This window comes from Musa acuminata, chromosome BXJ3-3 (assembly GCF_036884655.1).
Source record: "Musa acuminata AAA Group cultivar baxijiao chromosome BXJ3-3, Cavendish_Baxijiao_AAA, whole genome shotgun sequence".
NCBI lineage: Eukaryota > Viridiplantae > Streptophyta > Magnoliopsida > Zingiberales > Musaceae > Musa > Musa acuminata.
The window spans coordinates 37133968-37157268 of record NC_088351.1 but is presented as its reverse complement, the minus strand read 5'-3'; the positions used below and the strand labels follow the sequence as shown (position 1 = coordinate 37157268).

The following is a 23301-nucleotide window of genomic DNA, read 5'->3' as shown; positions in this document are numbered from 1 at the left end:
TTGATCGAGGAAAACATCTTGGTTGATCTAAGCAAACACCTATTCATCAAATGTACAGTAGTTGATTGAGCAAACAAGTAGAAGCAAATATCTGTCAAGGCAGCAGTCCAATGTAGCATCATAATCATTCATGAAAAAGATGCAACTGCAAACAGTAAGGATGATGCCCTTATCTATAATTGCAATAGAAAATGTAGTCAAAGATTCCGTAGAGGCTAGTTAAATCTTGTTTCTTGATCAGTGACAGTGAAACAAAGGAGCAAATCTTAAGCTCAATCTTCCTTCACTGGAACTGAGATGAACAATTGGAAAGATTCTCTCATAGCTTAAGCTTTGACATGTGGCATTCTTCACCAAACACTGGCTTCACCCGTTCAAGCTGCCATGGTACTTTTCAAAGTAGCCATTCCAGCTTCTCAACTGCAAATTGAAAACCAAAATAGCAACAAGATGCTGAGAAGCACAACACAAGTTATTACAAGAAGGCATTAAACTTGCTGCCATCCATACCTGCTCCACAATGTCTGCAGTGGAGAGATCCTGACTAGTCTTAAGCGACTCAATGCGAGCCTTCATAACATTGTTGTAATCATCAACCTGAATGAAAAGCAGCAAGTAGTAAGAAAGACTCATCATCATCACCCCTGCCCTGTCACGTCAACACTGGTCAGCTATAAAGCACAGCTCAAGAAAACCAGAGATTTCAAGAACCTAACAAACATCAACCAAACAAAAGTCATTTCCCAAAACCTATGTTGAGCACTTGACCAAAAACTAAAAACAGCATATGGCAGTGAAGAGACCTGCCTAATGGGTGCAATTTAAGCAAAGAATGATTCTTGAGAAACCTCGATATAAATTTAGAAAAAGGGAATTAGCATGATCTGCTAAAAGGAAGCAGTATTCGCTTTAAGGCAAAAAAGAAATAGCTAACAGAACACAACTGCCAATAGGTTTAAGCAGTAAGAGCAAGCATAGTGTATGAACCTACTTCCATTGCAGAATCTGAAAGGATCAGAAGCATGCAGCCTTCCTTGCATACAGAGACACTACCACACACAGGATAAGGTTGTCCACTTCAGTATCAGAATCAGCCATGCCACGTACGGCTTGCTACAGCTCCAATCAAGCTCAAGTAAGAACCTAAGCAAACTACAGCCTAGACCATTTTACAGCTCAGGATCCCAAGCCATAGTTTCCCCATGGTAGGTTTCAAAGTATAACATACAGCAGAATTCGTAGTTATAAAAGCAGCATTCTTCTAAAATTGTCTACACAGATGCATTACAATATGATGGACACATGCTTAAGTAATTTATTCAATAATCAATGATTCAAAAATAATCCATAATGTTGTTGCTTTATTGGCTTCCACAACCAGCTTTACTAACTGATGTATTTCACCTGATCAAACATCTATGGAATAGGCAAAACTAGAAGCAATACATGTGGCAGTGACAGTAAATGCCTGGTTTTTCCCTCTGCAATCCTCTACTTTCCTGCCCTCAACCTCTGGTTGCCACCTGTGGCAGCCATTGGCCTCCTTCCATTCCTCATCTTCTTTTATTTATTTTATGGTTGACAATCCACTAGAATTGTACCAGCATACAACAGTCACGATTAATCAACTATGACTAATTTCAACCGATTTCTGGTAATGAAGTTGTGAAATAGGCTGGAGACTGAGTGACGTCGGTTGACAGTAATGAGAATTGAGTGGATACATGCTGAAGTCAATTGACACAGCGAACTATGGCATAAACAATGATAAATTCACTAACATGATCTTGGGAAGAATCCATGTAGCTTCTTTTGGAGGTTCTCTCTCAAAATCTGTTTGTCACTAGACAAAAACATCATGTGTCCAAGTAATGTTCAATCAAGTAAACCTATATGAGTATGCCTGATTATTCTTTTGTATTTGAAGATAAAAAAGAGCTAATACTTGGCCATTCTTGAACCAGCTACTTCCACTACCACTGGCTATCTACATAACATCAACAAATACTAGCATATCTCTCCTATTTTTGATGTTTCTTCAATTTGTATTTCTGTGCAAATGTCAGGAATGGTGTAATTCAAATTCTTAAGATAGTGCGCTCATTCCTAAATGTCTATTTATTCACTATGAAAAAATATCAGAGAGTTAATACTTATTTTAGTCATATGTAATATATATACTGATTCAATTGTATACCATCAAACATACCAACTTCATCAAATGTACTAGAAATAATCCCGAAGGAAGATCAAGTTTTTTAATTTAATCTACCTTCTGCAACAGACTCGTCAAGTCTTGGATTTCATCCTTCTTTGCTTTTAATATCTTCTCCGTGATGCCTCCTATGTCTGTCCTGATTCAGAGACATTCATTATCAACAAAACTAGCAGAGCAGAAAAGATAGCAATATATGTGAATTTGCATCTTTATCATATATTTGAATGTTCTAGATATGCAAAAATTTCAAGATATAGACATGGCAAGCATAAAGTCATCTAAAAATAGGGACTCTAGTACAGACCAATCAAGTATAAACAAAATATTTCATAAACAACAACACAGTCTATAAACCTATAATGAGTTCAGTGCATAAAAAAATCGTGGAAGCTCCATGTAGCAGATGAAGTCCATTCTCTCCAATCGTTTAACTTGATGCAGTATGCAGATTGTTCATTCATTAGGAAAATCATGAAATCTTCTGACCTTGTTACTTACTTATCAGCAGCAAGGACATCAAGGTTATGCTCTTCTACAAGTTGCTCTATTATATCAAGAGTCTTACCTACCTGTTATGAGTAATTTAACTTCTGTAAGTTTTCATATTAAATCAAAAGTAACAAGATAAACTTCATCATTGACTTGAAATCGCACTTACCAGATCAATTCATAATTGTAAGAAAATATGTAATTAGAAGAATAAATTAGTGACATTTAGGTGCATCAAGGTCTCTTCAAGCTGGTTGCAAAGGCAAATGCTATTAAAATGATATTTAGAAGGTGAAGAACAAAAGTTAATAGAGTTGTATCTTTCCCCTTAAGGGAAAGGTTGGGCAGAAGCCTATCCAACTCATTTCTAAAGAAAATGAAAGAGAAAAAAAAGAACAAGAAGATCCTATAGGAGAAAAAGAAGTATAAATAATGTACAAACAACATGGCAACCCAGTGGAAGTGACATCAATCCACCACACATCGTGACCAAACTCATTTGATCTAGAAAATGTAAGAGCTAGAGAAGTACAAAAGGATACCACACGAGCAAAGAGGTACACAACATAGTAACAAACAATGTTGCTACACAAAGCAAGTGTTATTAACAAAGAAATCAGATTTATTGTATACAACAGATGGCTGGATCTATCAAATGGGCTTAAACACTTGCAAATGTAGGAGGTCATAGAATTGTTGGACGGTCTAGCAGCTACTTAAGGCTATCCAATGGCCCTTTGCAAGATAAAACAACTTGTTATGATGCTTCATCGAGCCTTTTTCTGCTCGATGAGATCACTTTTGGCACGTAGATCAACTTAATATATGCCAACAGGTCTTCATGTAGGAGCTTAGGGCATACCATTGTAACTTCTTTATTGTTCATCCCTTTTCCCTTAGTTTACCTCATTTCTCTACATTGACAAGATTGACATGGCATCACCCACATGCTTCATTAAAATTTACAGGCAAATTACCACAAGTGTGGCAACTACAAATATGGATTCTAGGAGCAAACTCGTTGGCCATATCTTAGAAACAAACTCTCTGCCTTTATCAGAAAATTTGTATGTTATATGCATACCTCTGTCTCTTGACATATAGATTCGAACTCCTCCTGCACAAGTGAAAAAAAAAGAAGAAGAAAAAAAAAAGAGCTTTGTTGGTATGTTTACAACATTAATAAACGTATCTATTAGTTAAACAAAAAAAAATAAAATTTCTAAATTACAAACCTTTATATAATTAGATGAAATCACAGAGCTCAATGGTGAAAAATAATCCATGATAGTTGGTACTTTTTTATTTTGTTATTATTGTTATATACAATTAGGTGAAATAAATTCATCTCATTCTAGAAGAGTTTGTGATAACAAAGGTAACTTATCCATATTCAAGTTGTCTAACTAGATATATGGCTAGATATCATCATACAAAATGACACTGCATATTTTCATCCTACCATTAATGGAAAGGGCATCAGAAAATTGTAATGTTGATGAGCATGAGACATAAGTTGCAGGAACCAAATCTACAACATACTTATGATCAATAAAAAATAACAGGTTAAAAATAGATCTCAAATATACAGTGAACTCTATACCTAACTTAACAATGTGCCAATCAACCAGTTAGACAAAGAAGATTGTCCATTGGATGTCAATTCCTCATGAGGATACAAAGCCAAGAACATCATATTTTCATAATCCAATCCTATATACACTGTCATCGGATAGCTTAGTATGAACTATGGACCATGTGTTGCCATCAAATTAAACAAGTAACTAATATATGCCCAGAATAAATTTTTCATACCTCTATATTCTCATGTAATGACTTAATCACCTGGAAAAGCAAAGAGAAAAAGCGTAAATATTATCTTCACAGCAGTCAAGTAAAAAAGTACAGATACACAGAAAAAAATGTAAATCCTTCTCTGAATACATACAAGATATACTATCAAGATCTCAGCCTCTACTAATCAAACATGTAAAGTACGTTGGCATTCAACAGCCAAACATCCAACAAGTGTTACTCTGTCATATCAACTTTATACCTAAAATATTCTTTTAAAGTAACCACAATTTACAGCATCTTGCTGTTATCTCTAGCAAAAGATCAGATATGACATATGGCATCACTTAGATGCAAAAACTCATCAATCATTAAGCAATTTAGAAAACACATTTTTAAAAAGTTACCTGTACAAACATGAGATAAAGGCTTTCTCTCTCAGAGTTGGTAATTGTTGGAAATGCTTTCTCCACATCCTAAAGACACATGTTAAACAAATAATAATTTCCATAGTTACTAAAGTCTTAATACATGATTAGAACCGCTCAGAACTAAAACTACAAAAGAGGAGTATATGCCAAAAGATCATAAATGCAAACAAATAACCAGAGACCATTAGTAGATAGATTCATTTACAACTAAATAACCCTCTTATTTCTTCTTACAGTGATTCATATAAAGTTAGATCAACTATAAAAGGAACAAAATGTAAGAACATATAATTCAGTAGGTCATGATATCATGTAATAACAACCTATCAAGTCATTCTAGGGATTTAAATACATGACAAAGATAACAGGTTCATCAATGTGTTCCAATTTGAGCAAAAGTGACTGAAATTTCAACATCTTCTAAGGTGCCTGAATAACAGCAGGTTATATGTGCTATATGGTTGGTACATACGTTTAATCACAATGTTACGCCTATCCAATTCATTCTTTTAAAGGCTGCATAGTGCCACTAATTTCATCTAGATATCGCCAGCCATTTCTATCAAGCCACTCAAAGATCTGGGCTATTCATGAAGGATTATTCAGTCAGCTTCTAAAGAACAACAACTTCTAGTTGTATACATACCAAGGCTCTCTTTGCATTAAATAAACTTTGGGTCGGTTCTTCTACAAACGTCAACTATTTTCTACAGTGGATGATAAAAAAAATATGCAGGAATTGAATAGTTTATTAGCAGAAGCAATACAAAATTACATCTAGAAGTCAAACTCTAGCTAGCAAACTCAAAATTTCATCTTCTATATTTCACAAAGCTGATATTTTGAACACACGTCTTTTGCGAAGAAGCATATACCGAAGCTTCATGAATAATCAGAGAGAAATTATAGAAGAACACATCAAAGATCACCTCTTTGGAGAAGGCCGTGAGAAGAGAACGAATGCCGAGCTTAAAGGACTTCTTAAGATTTGAATGCCGAGAACTCATCGGCAGATCGCCACGACCGTCCATTGGCGCAAGAAACAAAGGCCCCTTTCGAGATTATCACTAGCAGAAACGGGCGCGGAAACGAAGAGTTGAATCGCTTCACACGAGAAATAGAGGATTTCGAATTCTAGGGTTGATGGGGATGTGGCAACGAAAGAGGCTTCGTTCGATCTGTTCGTGCGAGAAGGCAAGATAAGATCTTTGAACAAAATTACATATATATCCCTCGGACCAATTTAATCCCTCTCACCCTCTCTAACTACATCAATCAAAGCGAGCGGCGGCGTCGAAGGACCGAGCGTCGGCTCCGCGGATGGAACGGATTTGGAGAGGCGACCGTCGTCGTCGTCGATGGTGGGATCGAATCGCACGCGCCGAGGAAGAAGACCCGAAGCAGGGGCGGTGTCTGCATCCGAACCAGGCCGAATTAAATCGGATTCGGGTTACCTGGCACCGAATGGATCGGGTTCGGGTTGACTCCATTACCCGTCTAGGATAGAGTGAATGTTGGATTAGGAAGACTAACAATAGAATAAGGAGGTATTAGTCATTACGGTAAATACTTTGGACTGTTATGTAAATAGCCCCATAAAACATCACAGGTTCCATCGACTTCCAGATAGTTCGGCGTCATTGAATCCAACGGCCGAGATCGTTCCGGACCTCCACAAGCGAAAGCCTCCCATAAAACCTCATCAGCCGCCATTTCGACGGCTCGCTGGTAGCCTCTCCACAACAGTCGATCCTGCACGAGCGAGCCCTATCCGCTCAAATCCCGAGACCCTACCCTTCTTCAAGGTGGTATTTTTATCTCGATCTTGTTTCTTGTCTTCGATCTGGTGGTCGCAGTGATCCTCCTTATATTGCCTTTGTTTCTTTCACGAATGGATTGGTTAGAGTTCGGATGGTGTAAGTCTGAGTACCAAGATTTGAGATTTGGTGTCTGATCGGATGATTCCTACTCTAATCCTCCAGAAAGCTTGCGCCTTTTGTGTACCGTCCCAGACTTCTGAGATGCAGCAAGATAGGTGAAAACTGGGGGGAAGTGTATTGGAGCATGCTAATATTAAAGTTTATCCCTTATTTCTTTTTGTGTTACTCGGGAGAGTGAGAGATGACTGGGAGGCGGTAGTCAATCGAACTTTCTCGCCGAAGAAGAAGATAAACTGAAGCTGCTTCCTTCTTTTAGGCAAAAAGGGGAAAAGGATAAAACATATTGAAGCTGAAACTATCAGTGTCTGAGGAGATAGTGAACTGTCGAATAATAATTCTGGGAATTCATGGAGTAATTGAAATGTCTATGTGTTTTCTTATCATTTTTTTAAAGATCGTATAGGAATAAATATATATATATTGTCACCATAAATCATAAAAGATAGAAAACTGATGTGTTTTTTCTTTCTAAGTTTTCACATGTTATTGGTTCTCATCTCACTTTTCATGTGTCTGATAATTGGACAATAACATGTCATACTGAGAGCTCGGTTGTGCAGAATAGAAAGTGCCGTGCATCTCCAGTAGTGCCAATGGAAACTCAGCTTTCTCTTTGTCATTTTAACTACTTAAGACCATGATTTTTACAGCTTCTTTGCTCCTCAAGGTTGTTGGCTGTTGATGTTGAATGTATTGGCTTGATTATTAATAAAGGAAATCAGTGTCATGTTATCAACTAGCTTCAAGGATCATTTTGCATTCTGGTACAGTATTGCATTTATATCTCTGCTAAAGGAAGTTAATATCTTCCCATTTTTGCTTATGACCTTGATGATTAACTTGTGAGGATCAAGATTTCAGTTGCTACATCTTGGAATGAGATCGATTTGAATGTATACATTGCAAAAAATTTCTCTGCCCAAACAAAAGATCCATTTATTGCCAGTTAACTACATTCGAGGAATCTGACCAATACATGTTTTATGCTTTCTATATGATCTGTTCTGTCAGGTTGATGGTGGGCAAAGTAAAGACTCACTAGATGTGATTGATTGTGTGACTGTGGGAAGGGGATGGGCATGTTAGGTTCTAAAAGGTGATACATGCACGTGCACTGTGTTGACATCCCATAATAGGAAGCATATGAGAGATAAGAAACTAGAATATACAATTTTGCTAGACTAATCAACCTACAAAATGTGACCTGCGGACTGTGTTATCTAATGTTTCTGACAGTTGAAAATTTTGGTTCTTGAGAAGTTTCATAACAAAATCTAACCTAACTGAATAATTATCTCCATAACAGGTTCAAAGGACGTAGTCTACCTAATTTACCCAGTTTGCTGAAGATCACATGATTTATCCTAGAACAGTGTACTTTAGGATGGCATCCCCCATATTTAAGTTATGCCTTTTAGTTGGAAACTTATGTTCATTTTGTGTGATAATGCAAATAAATTTTTGCCTGAGTTATGTGGGATTTAATTTTTGAATCTTTTTAATGCCACACCATGATTAGTTTCATTTATCAATTGAATATTTTGTATGGTGATAACTGAACATATCCAACCATTACTTTTCAGCAAGACTAGGTAGCATGATGCATCATTTATGAACTTGAATATAATTACAATATCTTCTACTAGACTTTGTTTGGACTATATTGAGTCTTTATGCTCCTTTGTCAAAGTTGTACTCCATGTTCACTTGTTTTATGCTTTCACTACAATATCACTTGTGACCTACAAATTATTATGTTTATCTTGCTTTGTTTGACACATTAATGTGTATGTTTCTATAAAATTTGTAGATGAGAATCTTTGTTGTACACCATTGTGAGCTATAAAGCTGTGTTGTTTTTCATCGACAGGCAATGGCTGCTACTTTCTATGCAATGTCTACTGTTGGTGCTATTGCTTCTCCTAGCAATGTCAGACCAAATAAGAAGCTCTTGGCTTCTAAACAAAAGTTCTCCCAGTTTTCTTCTTTTTCTTCTATATCACCTATTGCAATCAGCAGCAGGGGACAGAGCTTGTGTTATCTGAGAAGAGGAAACTCTAAGATTAATGCAATGGCTAAGGAATTATACTTCAACAAGGATGGATCAGCTATTAAAAAGCTACAAGTGAGTTTTGTAGAGATATAATTCTTCAAAGCATGCCTTTTTCTTATATAAATTAAGTGTCATTTATAGTTTCTTATGTGTACAACTGGTCATATCAGACTGGTGTCAACAAGCTTGCAGACCTTGTTGGGGTTACCCTTGGTCCGAAGGGCAGGAATGTTGTCTTGGAAAGCAAGTATGGATCACCTAAGATTGTAAATGATGGGGTGACAGTAGCAAAAGAGGTGTGTTTTCCCTGCATCTCATGTCCAAGCTTTTATGATATGCTTCGTCTTTTGATTGTGATGTGCATGCAAATATTTGATGGCTGGTTGTGAGGTTTTAGTTCTGTATATACTTCTTAGTAAATGTATGACTCCATTGTCATTTCTATGGAAATTGTAGATATAATGCTAAATTCAGGATATAAAATTTTCTTCATGTCAAAATGGTTGGAGAATTAATCTTGTAGCTTATAGGAAAAATATAAGAATGTTGTCTTCCAAATTTTGCATCCTCAGCTGCTTTTTCTTTGTTGCTTTTGTTACTGATAATCTCTATTGCTTTACTGTATGATATTTGTCATCAATATTCCTCAATCTGTGCACTGTAAATTGAAAGGCAAAGTATGCATTCTCCCTCTCTTTTCTTAAATTGTGTAACAAATTGATGTTTGGTGATTTAAGACTTGAAGTCATGGAAGTCTTTGAATTAGTCATGTGAACTATAAATGAATCCTTATCAAACTTTAATTGCCTTATAGGTTGAGCTAGAGGATCCTGTTGAGAACATTGGTGCCAAGCTAGTAAGACAAGCGGCTGCTAAGACCAATGATTTGGCTGGTGATGGGACAACTACGTCAGTTGTTCTTGCTCAAGGGTTGATTGCGGAAGGTGTTAAGGTACATCTTCCCTGCATATATTTTCTTTTGTAGGGATAGATTTCTCTTTCCTTGTTATTATATTTGTAAATCATGCAGGTGGTTGCAGCCGGTGCTAACCCTGTTCAGATTACTCGTGGCATTGAAAAAACTGCCAAAGCACTAGTTACTGAACTTGAGAAGATGTCTAAGGAGGTAAACTGTATTCCTAACCAATGGTAAAGTCAGGCTAGGAAAAAAAGTTAGGGAACTGATCATGAAATCCTGTCATATGCTCATGCATTCTTATGTTGCAGGTAGAAGACAGTGAACTTGCGGATGTTGCAGCTGTTAGTGCTGGTAACAACTATGAGATAGGGAACATGATTGCTGAAGCAATGAACAAGGTTGGGAGGAAGGGGGTGGTTACCCTTGAAGAAGGGAAAAGTGCCGAGAACAACCTATACGTTGTTGAGGGGATGCAGTTTGATCGTGGTTATATTTCCCCTTACTTTGTGACAGACAGTGAAAAAATGACTGTTGAATATGAGAATTGCAAGGTTTGGTCTCAAACTCGAAGTACTTCTATATATGTCATCAGGAGTCGTATTGCCGTGTTATCTGTATGCATGTTAAGCTTGTATTTTGAAAATCACGTCTATTTGTATTCAGTTGCTTCTAGTTGACAAGAAAATCACCAATGCTAGAGATCTTATCAATGTTTTGGAAGATGCCATAAGAGGGGGATACCCAGTAGTCATAATTGCAGAAGATATTGAACAGGAAGCCCTTGCAACTCTTGTTGTGAATAAATTAAGAGGGTCACTGAAGATTGCTGCACTAAAAGCCCCTGGATTTGGGGACCGCAAAAGTCAGTACCTTGACGATATTGCGATATTGACTGGAGGTTGATCCATTTCCTTTTTCATAAGTATCTCATTGAGAGCTGTTCTTTCTGTAACATTAGTTCATTAGTCATCCTATGATTCTGACTATTTGTTGGTTTTATGTAGCTACTGTAATTAGAGATGAAGTTGGCCTTTCACTGGATAAAGCTGGCAAAGAGGTCTTGGGTACTGCTGCCAAGGTTGTACTCACCAAAGATTCAACCACAATAGTTGGAGATGGGAGTACGCAGGAGGAAGTAACTAAAAGAGTTGCACAGATAAAGAATCTGATTGAGGTTGTATTATACAGAATTTTTTTTATTACATTTTTTGGCTTATAAAAGCTTAAATTCCTAAACCATCTAAGCTCCATCAATCTCTATTTCTAGGCTGCGGAGCAAGAATATGAGAAGGAAAAGCTTAATGAGCGAATAGCAAAGCTGTCTGGTGGTGTTGCCGTCATTCAGGTAGGGTGAAGCATTTACATAGAGGTTACTCCGTCTCGTTTGTTTCTTTTTTGCACACTAGGCTCCATGGTTACATGCAAAATGGCACACTGTGCCTTTCATTTTTCTCAAATTTGTGTAGGTTGGAGCACAAACAGAAACAGAACTAAAAGAGAAGAAGTTGAGAGTTGAAGATGCTCTGAATGCTACCAAGGTTTGGCTGTTGATCTGTCATTAGTTTCATAGTTGGCTATCTCTTTTTATGATTTATGTTTTCATCAACTGTTTTTGTGTATTTCTTTTATGTTTAGGCTGCTGTTGAGGAAGGTATTGTTGTTGGTGGTGGCTGTGCTCTTCTGAGGCTTGCATCAAAAGTCGATGCCATCAAGGAAACACTTGACAATGACGAGCAAAAGGTTAGCATATATATGATAATATATTTTTTTCCCTCAAGAAGAAAACAATGGCACAACAATACTATGTTGAATATTGACATCTCTGAGATATACAATATCAATGCCTTTCTTTCTTATTTTACTTTCACAGGTTGGTGCGGACATAGTCAAGAGGGCCTTGGGCTACCCACTGAAGCTGATTGCTAAAAATGCTGGCGTTAATGGAAGTGTGGTCATGGAGAAGGTCTTTGATGCCTTGTGATTTTTTGCTTGAGTGATTTGTTTAACAGATTTGCATTTTATTTAAGCTAATCGTTTGATAATTGCATTAGGTGCTGGCCAATGATAACTTCAAGTATGGTTATAATGCTGCTACTGGGAAATATGAGGATTTGATGGCTGCTGGTATAATTGACCCTACTAAGGTTTGTATATCTCTTTTCTGCGAACTTAGTGTACTCATGGGTGTTCGTTTTCATGCTCTGTAGGATTAGCAATTTAAATTATTTTACTTCAGTTTAATTGATTAATACACTACTTGCCTGAAAAATAGCTTTCTCATAGAGATTGAGGTTTTCAACTTTTGTCTTGAAAATATGTTAATACCATTTTTGCCTGTAAGAAATCAATCTAAAATTCCATAATAATGGAAAGTGATAAATGCGTGTTAATCTCTACCCAAGCTATTGCCCTTGATTTGATCCGGCAATCGATGCATTTTGCATCTGCTGTCGAAAGTTTGAATTACCATGTAAAATGAAACAGGTGGTGAGGTGTTGTTTGGAGCATGCCGCATCAGTGGCAAAGACTTTCCTCACATCAGATGTCGTGGTTGTTGACATTAAGGAGCCTGAGCCTGTGCCTGCCGGAAATCCAATGGACAACTCAGGTATCCCCAAGACCGAACTAATCTAACTGCGGTTCGCATTTGCCTTTTGCGGCACTTCCCTTTTGGTATGATATATGTTCTTTATACTCTGTTTGATGACAGGTTACGGCTACTAGTCAAACTAAGACAGCATTAAAAATCCGAGTGATTGGAGTCGATGGAGCTGCAGATGAGGCTATGCTGGGTTAGGTTTTCGAATTGGTAGAAAGTGATTCAAACAGGCTAGTGTGAAAACCTCCAAGGGCAAAAGGAAAATGAGATGTCACCATGGGAACCTCTATATTTGTATGATGATTGTGTCGTCTTCCTGAAATTTTGCAGCCAAATAAACCCACAATTCCTCTTCCTGCTTGCTTTTGGCATTTCTGTGCTGAGTGATTTTGCTGGGAACCATAATTGATGAATTCCTTATCACGCTGTGATGACAGAGGCATTGCTAAGCTTCAGTTTACCTCTTAAATATGTGAATATCAAGGATTAGTGCTTGCAACCAAACAATCTATCATCTTAAGTAACTTATCCACATTTTATTATCTATCAAAATTATACTAATTTGTTTACTAATGGACATTTTTTTTCCTTTCTTTCACTCCACATATCCATCCATCTTATCATTTAGCAACGCATATGTTATTTCTTAACCATCTAACATTTGATTCCATAAAATATCACTAATACAATAGTGATCCAACAAAACATAAACTTGATGCATATATATTTGTTTGCAACTTCTTTTTCTGCCACTGATTTGCCTCCTGGAATGCCAGTGAGGTCCAGTGTTAATAATGATCAAAGCAGACCGGGTTTGCGAAGTGAGATGCTTATACTGATAATACCTTAACTAATGGCAAATCCACGCTAGTCTCTGCTACATAGGTTATTGAGAATAAGCATTTCAAGGAGCCACTTAACACACTCCAAGAGAAACAACTGTAATGACAACATAAACCAGTTTAAGCTGTGGAAAGCTAAGCACTCGCTCAGCTTTCTTATGATACGTCGAGTAAATCAAAGGTAGCATGAACATTTTCAGCCAGCATAAATCTTGGATCATAAAAGAACACTCAAGGTTCAGCGCTTTGGCTGGATTCTGTCTTCTTAGTGATGATGGTTTTGAACATAACGAAGGCCACAGTATTTGCATACAGCTGGTGCTTCTAGGTCAAGGCAAATAAACTCTATCGGATGGCCTAGTGCAGGATTACTATCTGCATTTTGAACAGCAATTTTGTCAGCATCACGAAATGAGCAAAAGATGGGAGGGCAAGAAGTTACTAAAAGAGGTGGAACTAAGTCGGATGATTACGTCCTTCACAAGCGACAATCCGTCCTTCAACTTTTATCGGAGGCACTTCATTGATCAACTCCATTGGTGATTTCTTGCGGGTGTCCTGCACAACTCATTTACACATGTTTTAGATGCACTTTTATTAGACATCGAACAGAGTGTGTCTAAGTCAGATTTCATTGTATAAAAGAATTAAAATGTCGAAGGAGAAAGTTTTGCATCAAAATTCTATCTAACCGCCCAAAAGGGCAAAAATTTTCTCCCCACAAACGTACTAATATTGTAAAGAAAATTGATACAGTTGCTTTTTCACTCACATTTTTGCCATCAAGCAAACAGCCAATGATCATTTCTTTTTCTTTCCTTTTACATGAACACTTTTTATATTTAGATTCACTTTCTTTAGAACCTTGTGTATCAAACAGGGCCTAAATCAAGTTTTAAGTTCACCATATAATTGGAATAATTCCCAACTAAATGGAGATGAATATTATAGATCCTTCATTTGGTTGAGTACTGATAGTAGCTAAATTACAAGATAACCAAGCTCTGTCACATCCTTTCTTTCTCTTTCTGATCAAGTATCCGATGCTCTCACTCCATCTCTCTGGCACTTCTAATTTCAATAGACATAATAATTTTGTAATTATCTGATATATATTTGCTTAGTGCAAATGATACTTGGTGGGTGACACATAAATCTCAAGATTTCTCTTCTCAGTTCTAACAATCCCAGTTTTTCATTCTATAAGCACCACACTCTTCAATCTCTTGTTCCCATCAAATAATATAACATATCAAGAAATTCACTTCTTGGAATGGTTGATAATTCAATTCACTTTACCTCCATTTTCTCTTCCTAAAGCTAGAGTTGCATCAGATCATTAAACCTACCTCTATGTCATGTAAAATCTTTAGCTTCTAACATTTTCTCCATATCTCTCGTTCTAATATATACTCTACCCAACCAACAAACAGCAATCAGTATATACTCCACAAAATGCTTGTCCATAGTAAGTGCAAAGCTATAAAGCTTGAAGGTTAATTCTTGGTACAGACTTACTATTATTGGGAGAACCACTGAAAGAAGCCCTTCCAACGAACCCTAATCGTAATTATTAAGGGAAAAAAAGGCACATTTTGAGACGAATTCATGAAATCCCATCGAGACCACATCGCAAGCTCTTCCCCATCAGACGGACAAACCAATCAGATTCCTAATCGGGAAATAATATGCCCTGCCGGAACCAAGGTTGGCACCCACGCGAAGCTACATCCGATCAAAACAGAACTAGGGAGAGAAGAAACGATGGGATCGAATCGATTACCTGCATCCATTTGGCGGTGTGATCGCTGACAAGAGAGCCGATCGCCCTCGTCCCCAGCGGGGCGCGGAAGGGATCTAGGGTTTTCAGGAGGCGGGGAAGCTGTCGCGTCGCCATCGCCGAGCGACACAGATCGAGGACGAGAGGGAGAGAGAGGTGTCTCGATTGATAAAGGAAATAAGACCATAAGATCTCGACTATCCAAAGTTTTGCCTTTGTTCCATGATTCGTGCGTGGGATATTAACACAAATCAAAAAGCAGCGGGCGCTGTTGGCCCGAGGTCAGCATTTGTGTCGGACCAGAAGTCAAACTATTGGCTCAAATACGGTCAATATAAACCTATTTGGCAAATCATCGATCACCAGAAACCAACAGTCCAGGCTTCCTCAATTGCTATGGGCCAGAACTGTGGGACCGACAAGGGACCCACTTGTGAGGCCTTCCTCTTCCATTCAAAACGCTGGTAGCAAAAGAGGTACGTCAGGGTGGACGGAAACAAAAGGCATTTATCTTCGATTCATCTTCTCCGCCCAACACTAGACGATACTGCCTTGTGAAAGGGGTTGAGATCCCCTTTAATTCTTGTTTGAAGTAAATTTCTGCTCAGCCACTCATATCCGTCAGTGATGGCTGGGTCCAATAAATTAACGGATGTGATGCGAATTTATTCACGCATGTTATTGAAGCACTCGGAGAGGATCCTCATCCTACAAGAATGGCTTCTCATCGGATCCACTGATTCTTTAATCGAATGTGTTCGTCAGCGCCGCTCTCCGGCTTCTTCCCCGTCTTCTCCGCCGACTCCTCTGTGGTTCGTCCTTGCCATCCCCCGAAGCCCCCACCGCTCCCTTCCCATCCCCCAGTTCTCACCCGTAAGATCGATTCCCTCCTTCTAAAACCCTAACCTTCCGCCCCAATTCTTCCTCGATCGAGTGCGTTCCGTCTGAACGCCTACTGGTGATTCTTGACGGCGAAGGGATGAATGGAGAAGGAGGAGACGCGGACGGGGCCTCTTCGTCAGCGTCAACGGTGGCGACGACCGCTAACGCGTGCCTGAATGGCGGGGCGCCGCCGCCGTTTCTGAGCAAGACGTACGAGATGGTGGACGACCCTGCGACGGACGCCATCGTGTCGTGGGGGCCGGCCAACAACAGCTTCGTGGTGTGGAACACCATCGAGTTCGCGAGGGACCTCCTACCTAAGTACTTCAAGCACAACAACTTCTCCAGTTTCGTTCGCCAGCTCAATACTTATGTACGCCTATTCCTCTGAACCCACAATCTTTTGGTTTTTCTATACAATACGTCTGTAACCTAGTTAATTTTATAGTTCATCTTTTTGGTGATAAATTTTGTGTGCTCGAGTTTGATTGAATCGATTAGGGTAGCTCGGATGGTAATAAATCGGAGTTGGAACATTGTCAAAAGTTGATTGCGGTAGACATGGACAAAAATTGGGAATTCGCAGATAAAAATCTTATCTTCTTTAGGAGATTAGTATTTGCAACCCATTTTTACTATTTATAACCCCATTTTAAAATTTGTTAATATTTCTAAACTACCCTTTTGCAAATGGCTTAGATATCTTTGTTTTCCCCCTCCTCCTCCTCTTCATCTTCTTCTTTCTCCACCTCTTCTTCTTCCTCCTCAGAGGACGGCGTCGAGGGGGTGGTGAATGCAGGGCAGCATTTGGTGACGGCAATGGAAGGGAGCGGAAGGGGAGCACGGGGTTGTGGGGAAGAAAAACAAAAAGGTAATATCGATAATACTAGGACTGTAAATAGTGTTTTAAAATTTTATTTTTTTAAAAGTGGTTGTCAATAACAAGGGTTTGTCAATAATAAAAAGGGGATTATGAATAGTAAACTTCTTTCTTTAAAGTAGAGATAGTCCTCTTAGTGCTCTGGGGTTCCTGTCCTCTATGGTAGAAATCGGAAGCAGCACATCGTAGAAGTGAAGGAATGATGTTGACTGGACAAAGGAGAAGCAGAGAAAGTAGAAAGCTATTTCTTTCATTTTTGCTGTCACGTTCAATTTGTTAACTTTTGCATGGTTTCACATGTTTATCATTTACAATCTTGGTGCTGGAAGTTCGTTTGGATTTTTCTATTTAGTATGTAGATCGATGTAGAAGGGAATGATAGCTAGAAATGACAGTGTCAAAAGGAAAGAAGAAAGATAAAAGCAGCATCATAAACATTGGATGAGCAATGATTCAAATATAATTAATAAATTCTAAATGTTTAATCATCTGCAATCAACCTTCCAGTTTGATTTAGGTATAACAATAGCACTGATGCTGAATTAGTATAGTCTGAACTGAATAGAATATACATTAGATCCAAAAGAAACAGAAGAGTATAACAAAAATCGAAAAAATGTTATAGTAGTCTCAGGGCAGGGAATGATGGTTAAAGATCATAGAATATGCTATCCTGAACTTGGTTTGTGCCTAGACCAGGTTGGCCATGAGTTTGACTTGGCTGACCAGTTTAGGACCTTGTTCAACCCTGTTATGGACTGCATCAAGGGCTCATCGCTACAACTAGTTTGAGCGAGTTCATGAAATTGACTTGGATGATGATGTGGCAACAACTGCAGCACCTATTCAGCCCTATTTTGATTCAAAGCAGATACAGAAAGCTTTTGGAGAGTATATTGTCATAACATATTCTAGTTATCCAACACGTGGGGGTTCGAAGTGTCAAGAATACGAGGGATTTGGCCCGAGATCTTGCAAAAAAACTATGTCAGAGGCATGCCCTATAAGATCCCTTTGATGCTTACGTTAGTACAGGCTCAATGGATTCAGTAAATGCATTCCATCATATGTGTTTGCCGTCAAGGAGACACCTAAGTCCTTTTTAGGGTTTATAGTGCAGTAGACGTATATTGGGTTGAGGTCGTGGTAAATGTCGAGAACAATTATGCACATCCTTTGACCATCAATAGGTCATAGAATCGTTTTTAAACTTTGGGATAAAAAGTAACGACTTGTTGAAGTAGCTTTTCGCCTACCCATGGAGCTGAATCAACATCCTTATTGGCGCCATGTTATCGGCATAATAGGTTTGGATCCCTCATGATGTGTTGGTTGAATGGGATCGGGGTGTCGGCCAGACGGAGGTGATGTGTCGACCATGTGGCGATTATGTGTTGGTCAAAAGAGGATGATCGGTTGATGGTCGCCTCCTATGATATCTCCTGTATCATATAGTAAATGGGATTTCTAGATGGACTAGTGAAGTGTTTCTTGTCCAACCCTAGCAGCCTATATTACCCACTTGGATATAAACTTAAGGAGGCTAAGAAGCACAGCGTTCCAACTTGACAGGACTCTTTGTTGAAAATTAAAGAAACTGTTGGACGACAGGGCAAAAGGAAGTTGCTACAGCACTAAATTAATATATCTAAGATTATATTATTGCTGAAAGTTAAAAAAAAAAAGTTGTTTTGAGTTTGGAGTACAGTATTAATTTTATCGCACTAGTAGCCTACAAGTCCCAGGGGTTGTCTTGGATAATTATTTTTCTTCATTGCAGTAGAATTACCACTAGTTAGTTGTTCTTTCTTCTCTTTTGTCATTTTTATCGTTTCTCCTCCTTAAATTGGAGAATACCAGATAGGAAGGTTATATCCTATTGGAATTTGATATTTTTGTAAGAAGTCGAGCCATATCAAAGCTGACTACTTTATCATGATTAGATTGCACTTATGGCTTTAACACACAAGTTATCTTCGTTCTGGCTACCAAAAAAACCATGCAAATATTTAGCTTATCTTTTTTATGATAGTTTTTTAATTCTTGTGAATCTTGTTTCCTGATTGCCTCATCTACTATTTCCAAATTAGTTTCTAAATCTACTAACCATGATTATATGCACTGAAAGTATATAATAAGCATAACCATTCTTGATCCTTATAGAAGGTGGGGGGAAGATTATATCATGGTAAGTTTGACAAGACTAATGTATAAGAATTGCCACAAAAACCTGACCTTGTGGGAAAGAAAAGGGTTCTAAGGTAAAAATGGACCCATTTTCTTCACTGATGGTGATGGAAATTGTTACTGATGGTGATAGAAATTGTTTTCTTTTTTTAAAAAAAAAATACCTTGTATTGCACAACTTTTTTGAATCACAACAAACACACTTGTATGACAGACTCAAGTTAGTTTAGTGACTTCTTGGGAACTTTTCTTGTTTAGTAGTATTTCCAACTTGGGGAGCATGTAATGGTGGGTTTTGCTAGTAACATTGAATCTTGGATTTGAAGTTCAGAATGGTTGGACCATAGTTGGTACCTTTTGGCTTGTTTTAAATGGTTGTATTGGGGTTTAGAACACTGAATTTAATTTCTTTTTCTGGCTTGTGTCTCATTGTTTGTGCAGGGTTTTAGAAAGGTTGATCCTGATCGATGGGAGTTTGCTAATGAGGGATTCCTGAGGGGTCAAAAACATTTGCTGAAGGCCATCAGTAGGAGAAAATCAACCCATGGACACAATCAACAGCCACAGCAGCAGCAGCAGCAGCAGCAGCCTCAAACACAGAATACTATTGAGGTGGGGAAGTTTGGGTTAGAAGAAGAGATTGAAAGGCTCAAGAGAGACAAGAATGTACTAATGCAGGAACTGGTTAGGCTGAGGCAGCAGCAGCAGACTACTGATCAGCAGCTAAACACCTTAGGTCAGCGCCTTCAAGGAATGGAACAGCGCCAGCAACAGATGATGTCATTCTTGGCAAAAGCCATGCAGAGCCCTGGATTCTTAGCCCAGTTGGTGCAACAAAATGACAGCAATCGGCGCATAGTTGGAGTAAGCAAAAAGCGGAGATTGCCTATGCAAGAAAATGAGCTGGATGGTGAAAGCACTATTCAGGATGGTCAAATAATTAAATACCAGCCCCTGATAAATGAAGCAGCAAAAGCAATGCTGATGCAAATTCTGAAGTATGACACATCTCCTAGATTGGAATCCTTTGGGGACTCCCAGAACTTTTTAATTGAGAATTATTCTTCACCTCTAGAGGCTTTTGATAGCAGTTCTCTAAAGCGGACTTCAGGAGTCACTCTTTCTGAAGTGCCACCTACAAGTTCTGGTGTTCCATCTTTGCCAGCAAGCTCTGGATATTCAGCAATGCTGCCTCCTGTGTCATCTGAGATTCAATCGTCATCCAATGTAGCACATATGGTTACAACCACCAAAATGCCTAACATGGATTTGAGGTCTGGGACTATTGCTCCATCTCATACTAATAATGGCATATCAGAACTTTCTCAAGTGCAGGCTATGATGCCTGACGGATTCAGTCATAGCTATGTAGGGTCTAACGGAGGAAGCATTCCTATGAACCCTATTTCCGATGTCATGGATGAGCTGGCAGGAATTGAGACTGAAAAGTTTGCCTCCGATATGGACATCTTAAGCGATGACGAGCAGCTTCCAAGCATAAATGATCCTTTCTGGGAACAATTCTTGACCGCAAGCCCACTATTGGGAGATGCCGACGAGGTTGATTCAGACTTGCATGAAACTGAGGAAATAGGGCTAGAAGCAAGGAATTCTGGGGACAGTACCCAAAGCATGGATCACCTCACAATGCAGATGGGGCATCTTGCCCCACATAGCAATAAGTGATAACAAAATGCACGCCTGTGTTTTTTTGTTGGATGCAATCTATAATAACATCATAATCACATTACTCTCAAGAGTCAACCGGCAAACACATTATATGTGGCTTAGTTTTGCTACTTTAACTGCGAGTCAAACAGCTATGTGTTGGAGCCAATTGTATTGTTCTTGGGAAATCCTTCCTGTTGCTATTGCTTAAGAGATCTTATGTGGAACACACAGCTTATATATTTCCTTGAAGTTGCACCAGTCTTCTCTAACATGGTCTTTTTTATATTTTTGTTGTTTCTGAGACCATTAGGTCCTTGTTGTACATCATCATTGACCATATAATATCAATATCAAGGATATATGACCATTAGGCCCTCTAAGGTGGAAAGTCAAAATGGGCTTTTTGCAGCAGCAGTTTATTTGGTGTAGATTTATCCTCGTATTGTTTGAGCATGGATTATATAACATGTATGTTTGTATAAGATTTTGTTTCCTCTTTGAGACCTACTTACTGTACAAACAAATCAAAGCCAGTTTGGAGAACATGCATCTGCTCTGAGAAATGTGGCTTTGAAGCATGCATCTTATGTGACTTGGTCATGGTTAACATTTTCTCGAGCTTTGTGAATTGGAATTGGAATGTAATTAATTATTTTTAGTTCAGATTATTTTTTATAATAAATTATTTTTAATATTTCGATCTATATATTTTTAAAAGATATATTAAGATTTTTTTAAAAAAATATATTGAGATTTTTATATTTATGAAAATAAAACATTTAAAAGTTATATCGAGATTCTTATACTTACGAAATAAGATTTTTAATTTAATTATTTTAATATTTTTTTATTTTTAATCAATATATGAATCGTAATATAATTTTTAAAAATATAAAGATCGAGATACTAAATATAAATATAGTTAATTATAAAAGTAATTTATAATTAGTTTATATTCCATCTAATCTATATTTGAATACTTTCAAATTTGACTTAATTTTTAAAAAAATAAAAATAAATGAAATAAATATGTATGTTATATTTGTCCATTAATATCAAGAGACTGAAACGAGTTGTGATATTGCATTTATTATATTTGATTTCATAATCAACCTGAAAACATATCAAATTCGATGTAAAAACCCATAAAATCATCTAAAAATAAAGAACATGAGACGAACCATGCTATATTTGATTGTAAGATGCAGATGAAAATGAATTATATTACTGTAATAAAATGAAATATAATTTTATTTATGAATATAATATCATAAAGTTTAATCTATCCACAATTCATGTACGGATCCACGGGGCGAGAGAACAAAGTTGTGCGATCATTTGGTAAGAACAGAAAGAATCTGCATGCAGTTTTCTTTGACTGCGTGCGGTTGATTCAGGGAAAGGAAGAGAAACGAACGAAACGAAAAGATTACATCTTTGAGACTCCCGACGAATCGAATGACTGTGAGAAACCTATCGATCACTTACTGTCTACGGATCCTTCCACGTGGGGCTCGTGAAGAGCCCCGGAGGACCGCGGAAGGAGCAGGCCCGGCGATGGAGGTTGCGGAGGCTGCAAGGCTACCGGTGAGAACGGAGCGGCAGCGTAGGGTGGCGGAGTCAAGGCGACAGCTGCGGGCACCTGGGCGACAGCAGGTCCAGGAACGCGCTCGGCGACTCGAGGTCGAGCGGCAAGGGTGGAGGAGGGGAAGGCCGGAGCGGCGAGTGGGCGGGGCGGTGGGAGCCGTCGGAGTGGAGGAGGGAGATCTCCAGGAAGCGCATGTAGGCGGAGAAGGGGGTCTCGGCGGGCGGCGGCACAGCGTGGTCGGCCGGGGTGGTGGGGACGGAGGGGCGGGGGGGGGGCGCCAGGGGCTGGGGGCGGGCCTGGTTGAGGCGGCGCGGCTGCGGGAGGGAGGCGGAAGCGCCGGTGAGCTGCTGGACTACCGAGCGGAAGTCGCTGCTGCGGATGTTGTAGACGCGCGGCTGGCGGGGGCCCTCCTTCTTGATGGCTTTGTTGACGCCGAGACTGTGCTGGTTCCTGGAGCTCTCCATTCTTCTTCTTCCTCTTCTTCTTCTTCTTCTTCTTCTTCTTCTTCTTGTGCTGCTGTGTCTGATTCAAACCAAAAAAACTGCGAGAGGTGTGCAGAGAATAAGATGATAAAGAGTGGGAGAAGGAGATGGTTAGGCACAGAAATCTTCGTTTCAGACTGTCGTTTACGGTGGGAAGGTTGGCGGAAAAGTATTCGGGGACGCGCAAAGGAACGAAGAATAAGAAGTGAGAGAGCGAGAGAGAGAGAGAAGAATTCAATGGTGACTTGTACCGGACGCCAGTCAGTCAAGACATACACATTTCTTTTGGGTCTCGAAGGCATACGCATGCACTAACAATATAATAACATATAACGGTTTTTACGTGGAGTTTGGAGTGCGGTGAGAGAGAGAGAATAGAAAGGTATGTAATATATATAACAGTTATATGATACGAAAGTATGCATATTGTATTTTGATTCTGTTTCTTAGGCTCAGATTATGAATACATTGATGTCACAATTTTTTGAATGATAAGTTATCATAAACTACTGAGAATTCAATTAATATTCATTTGTTTCTGCTATA

At 38.6% G+C, this 23301-nt stretch overlaps 5 protein-coding genes across 5 annotated transcripts; 2 read left to right on the top strand and 3 right to left on the bottom strand.

Annotated features, from left to right (window-relative positions):
* Window positions 1-6350, bottom strand: LOC103978642 (uncharacterized). The gene is made up of 9 exons (XM_009394494.3): window positions 6190-6350; window positions 5862-6110; window positions 4909-4977; window positions 4523-4552; window positions 3792-3824; window positions 2717-2787; window positions 2273-2354; window positions 511-597; window positions 1-420 (listed from the first exon to the last, which is right to left on the bottom strand). The coding sequence occupies exons 2-9, from the start codon at window positions 5961-5963 to the stop codon at window positions 367-369; spliced, it is 528 nt and encodes a 175-aa protein (XP_009392769.2). The 5' UTR covers window positions 5964-6110; window positions 6190-6350; the 3' UTR covers window positions 1-366.
* A 229-nt stretch (window positions 6351-6579) lies between these two features.
* Window positions 6580-12799, top strand: LOC135632686 (ruBisCO large subunit-binding protein subunit beta, chloroplastic-like). Its single transcript, XM_065141359.1, has 15 exons — window positions 6580-6737; window positions 8743-8997; window positions 9096-9221; window positions 9740-9877; window positions 9956-10051; window positions 10153-10395; window positions 10508-10742; window positions 10849-11018; window positions 11112-11189; window positions 11311-11382; window positions 11480-11584; window positions 11715-11807; window positions 11896-11988; window positions 12329-12452; window positions 12555-12799. The coding sequence occupies exons 2-15, from the start codon at window positions 8746-8748 to the stop codon at window positions 12566-12568; spliced, it is 1839 nt and encodes a 612-aa protein (XP_064997431.1). The 5' UTR covers window positions 6580-6737; window positions 8743-8745; the 3' UTR covers window positions 12569-12799.
* Window positions 12800-13256: 457 nt separating this feature from the next.
* Window positions 13257-15248, bottom strand: LOC135632687 (NADH dehydrogenase [ubiquinone] iron-sulfur protein 6, mitochondrial-like). Its single transcript, XM_065141360.1, has 3 exons — window positions 15069-15248; window positions 13759-13843; window positions 13257-13660 (listed from the first exon to the last, which is right to left on the bottom strand). Exons 1-3 carry the CDS (start codon window positions 15180-15182, stop codon window positions 13551-13553), a joined length of 309 nt encoding a protein of 102 aa, XP_064997432.1. The 5' UTR covers window positions 15183-15248; the 3' UTR covers window positions 13257-13550.
* Window positions 15249-15804: 556 nt separating this feature from the next.
* Window positions 15805-20968, top strand: LOC135632362 (heat stress transcription factor A-1-like). The gene is made up of 2 exons (XM_065140871.1): window positions 15805-16320; window positions 19456-20968. The coding sequence occupies exons 1-2, from the start codon at window positions 16045-16047 to the stop codon at window positions 20698-20700; spliced, it is 1521 nt and encodes a 506-aa protein (XP_064996943.1). The 5' UTR covers window positions 15805-16044; the 3' UTR covers window positions 20701-20968.
* Window positions 20969-22305: 1337 nt separating this feature from the next.
* On the bottom strand, window positions 22306-22737 carry LOC135632574 (protein HAIKU1-like). The gene has a single exon (XM_065141184.1). The coding sequence runs from the start codon at window positions 22735-22737 to the stop codon at window positions 22306-22308; it is 432 nt and encodes a 143-aa protein (XP_064997256.1).
* Window positions 22738-23301: the final 564 nt, after the last annotated feature.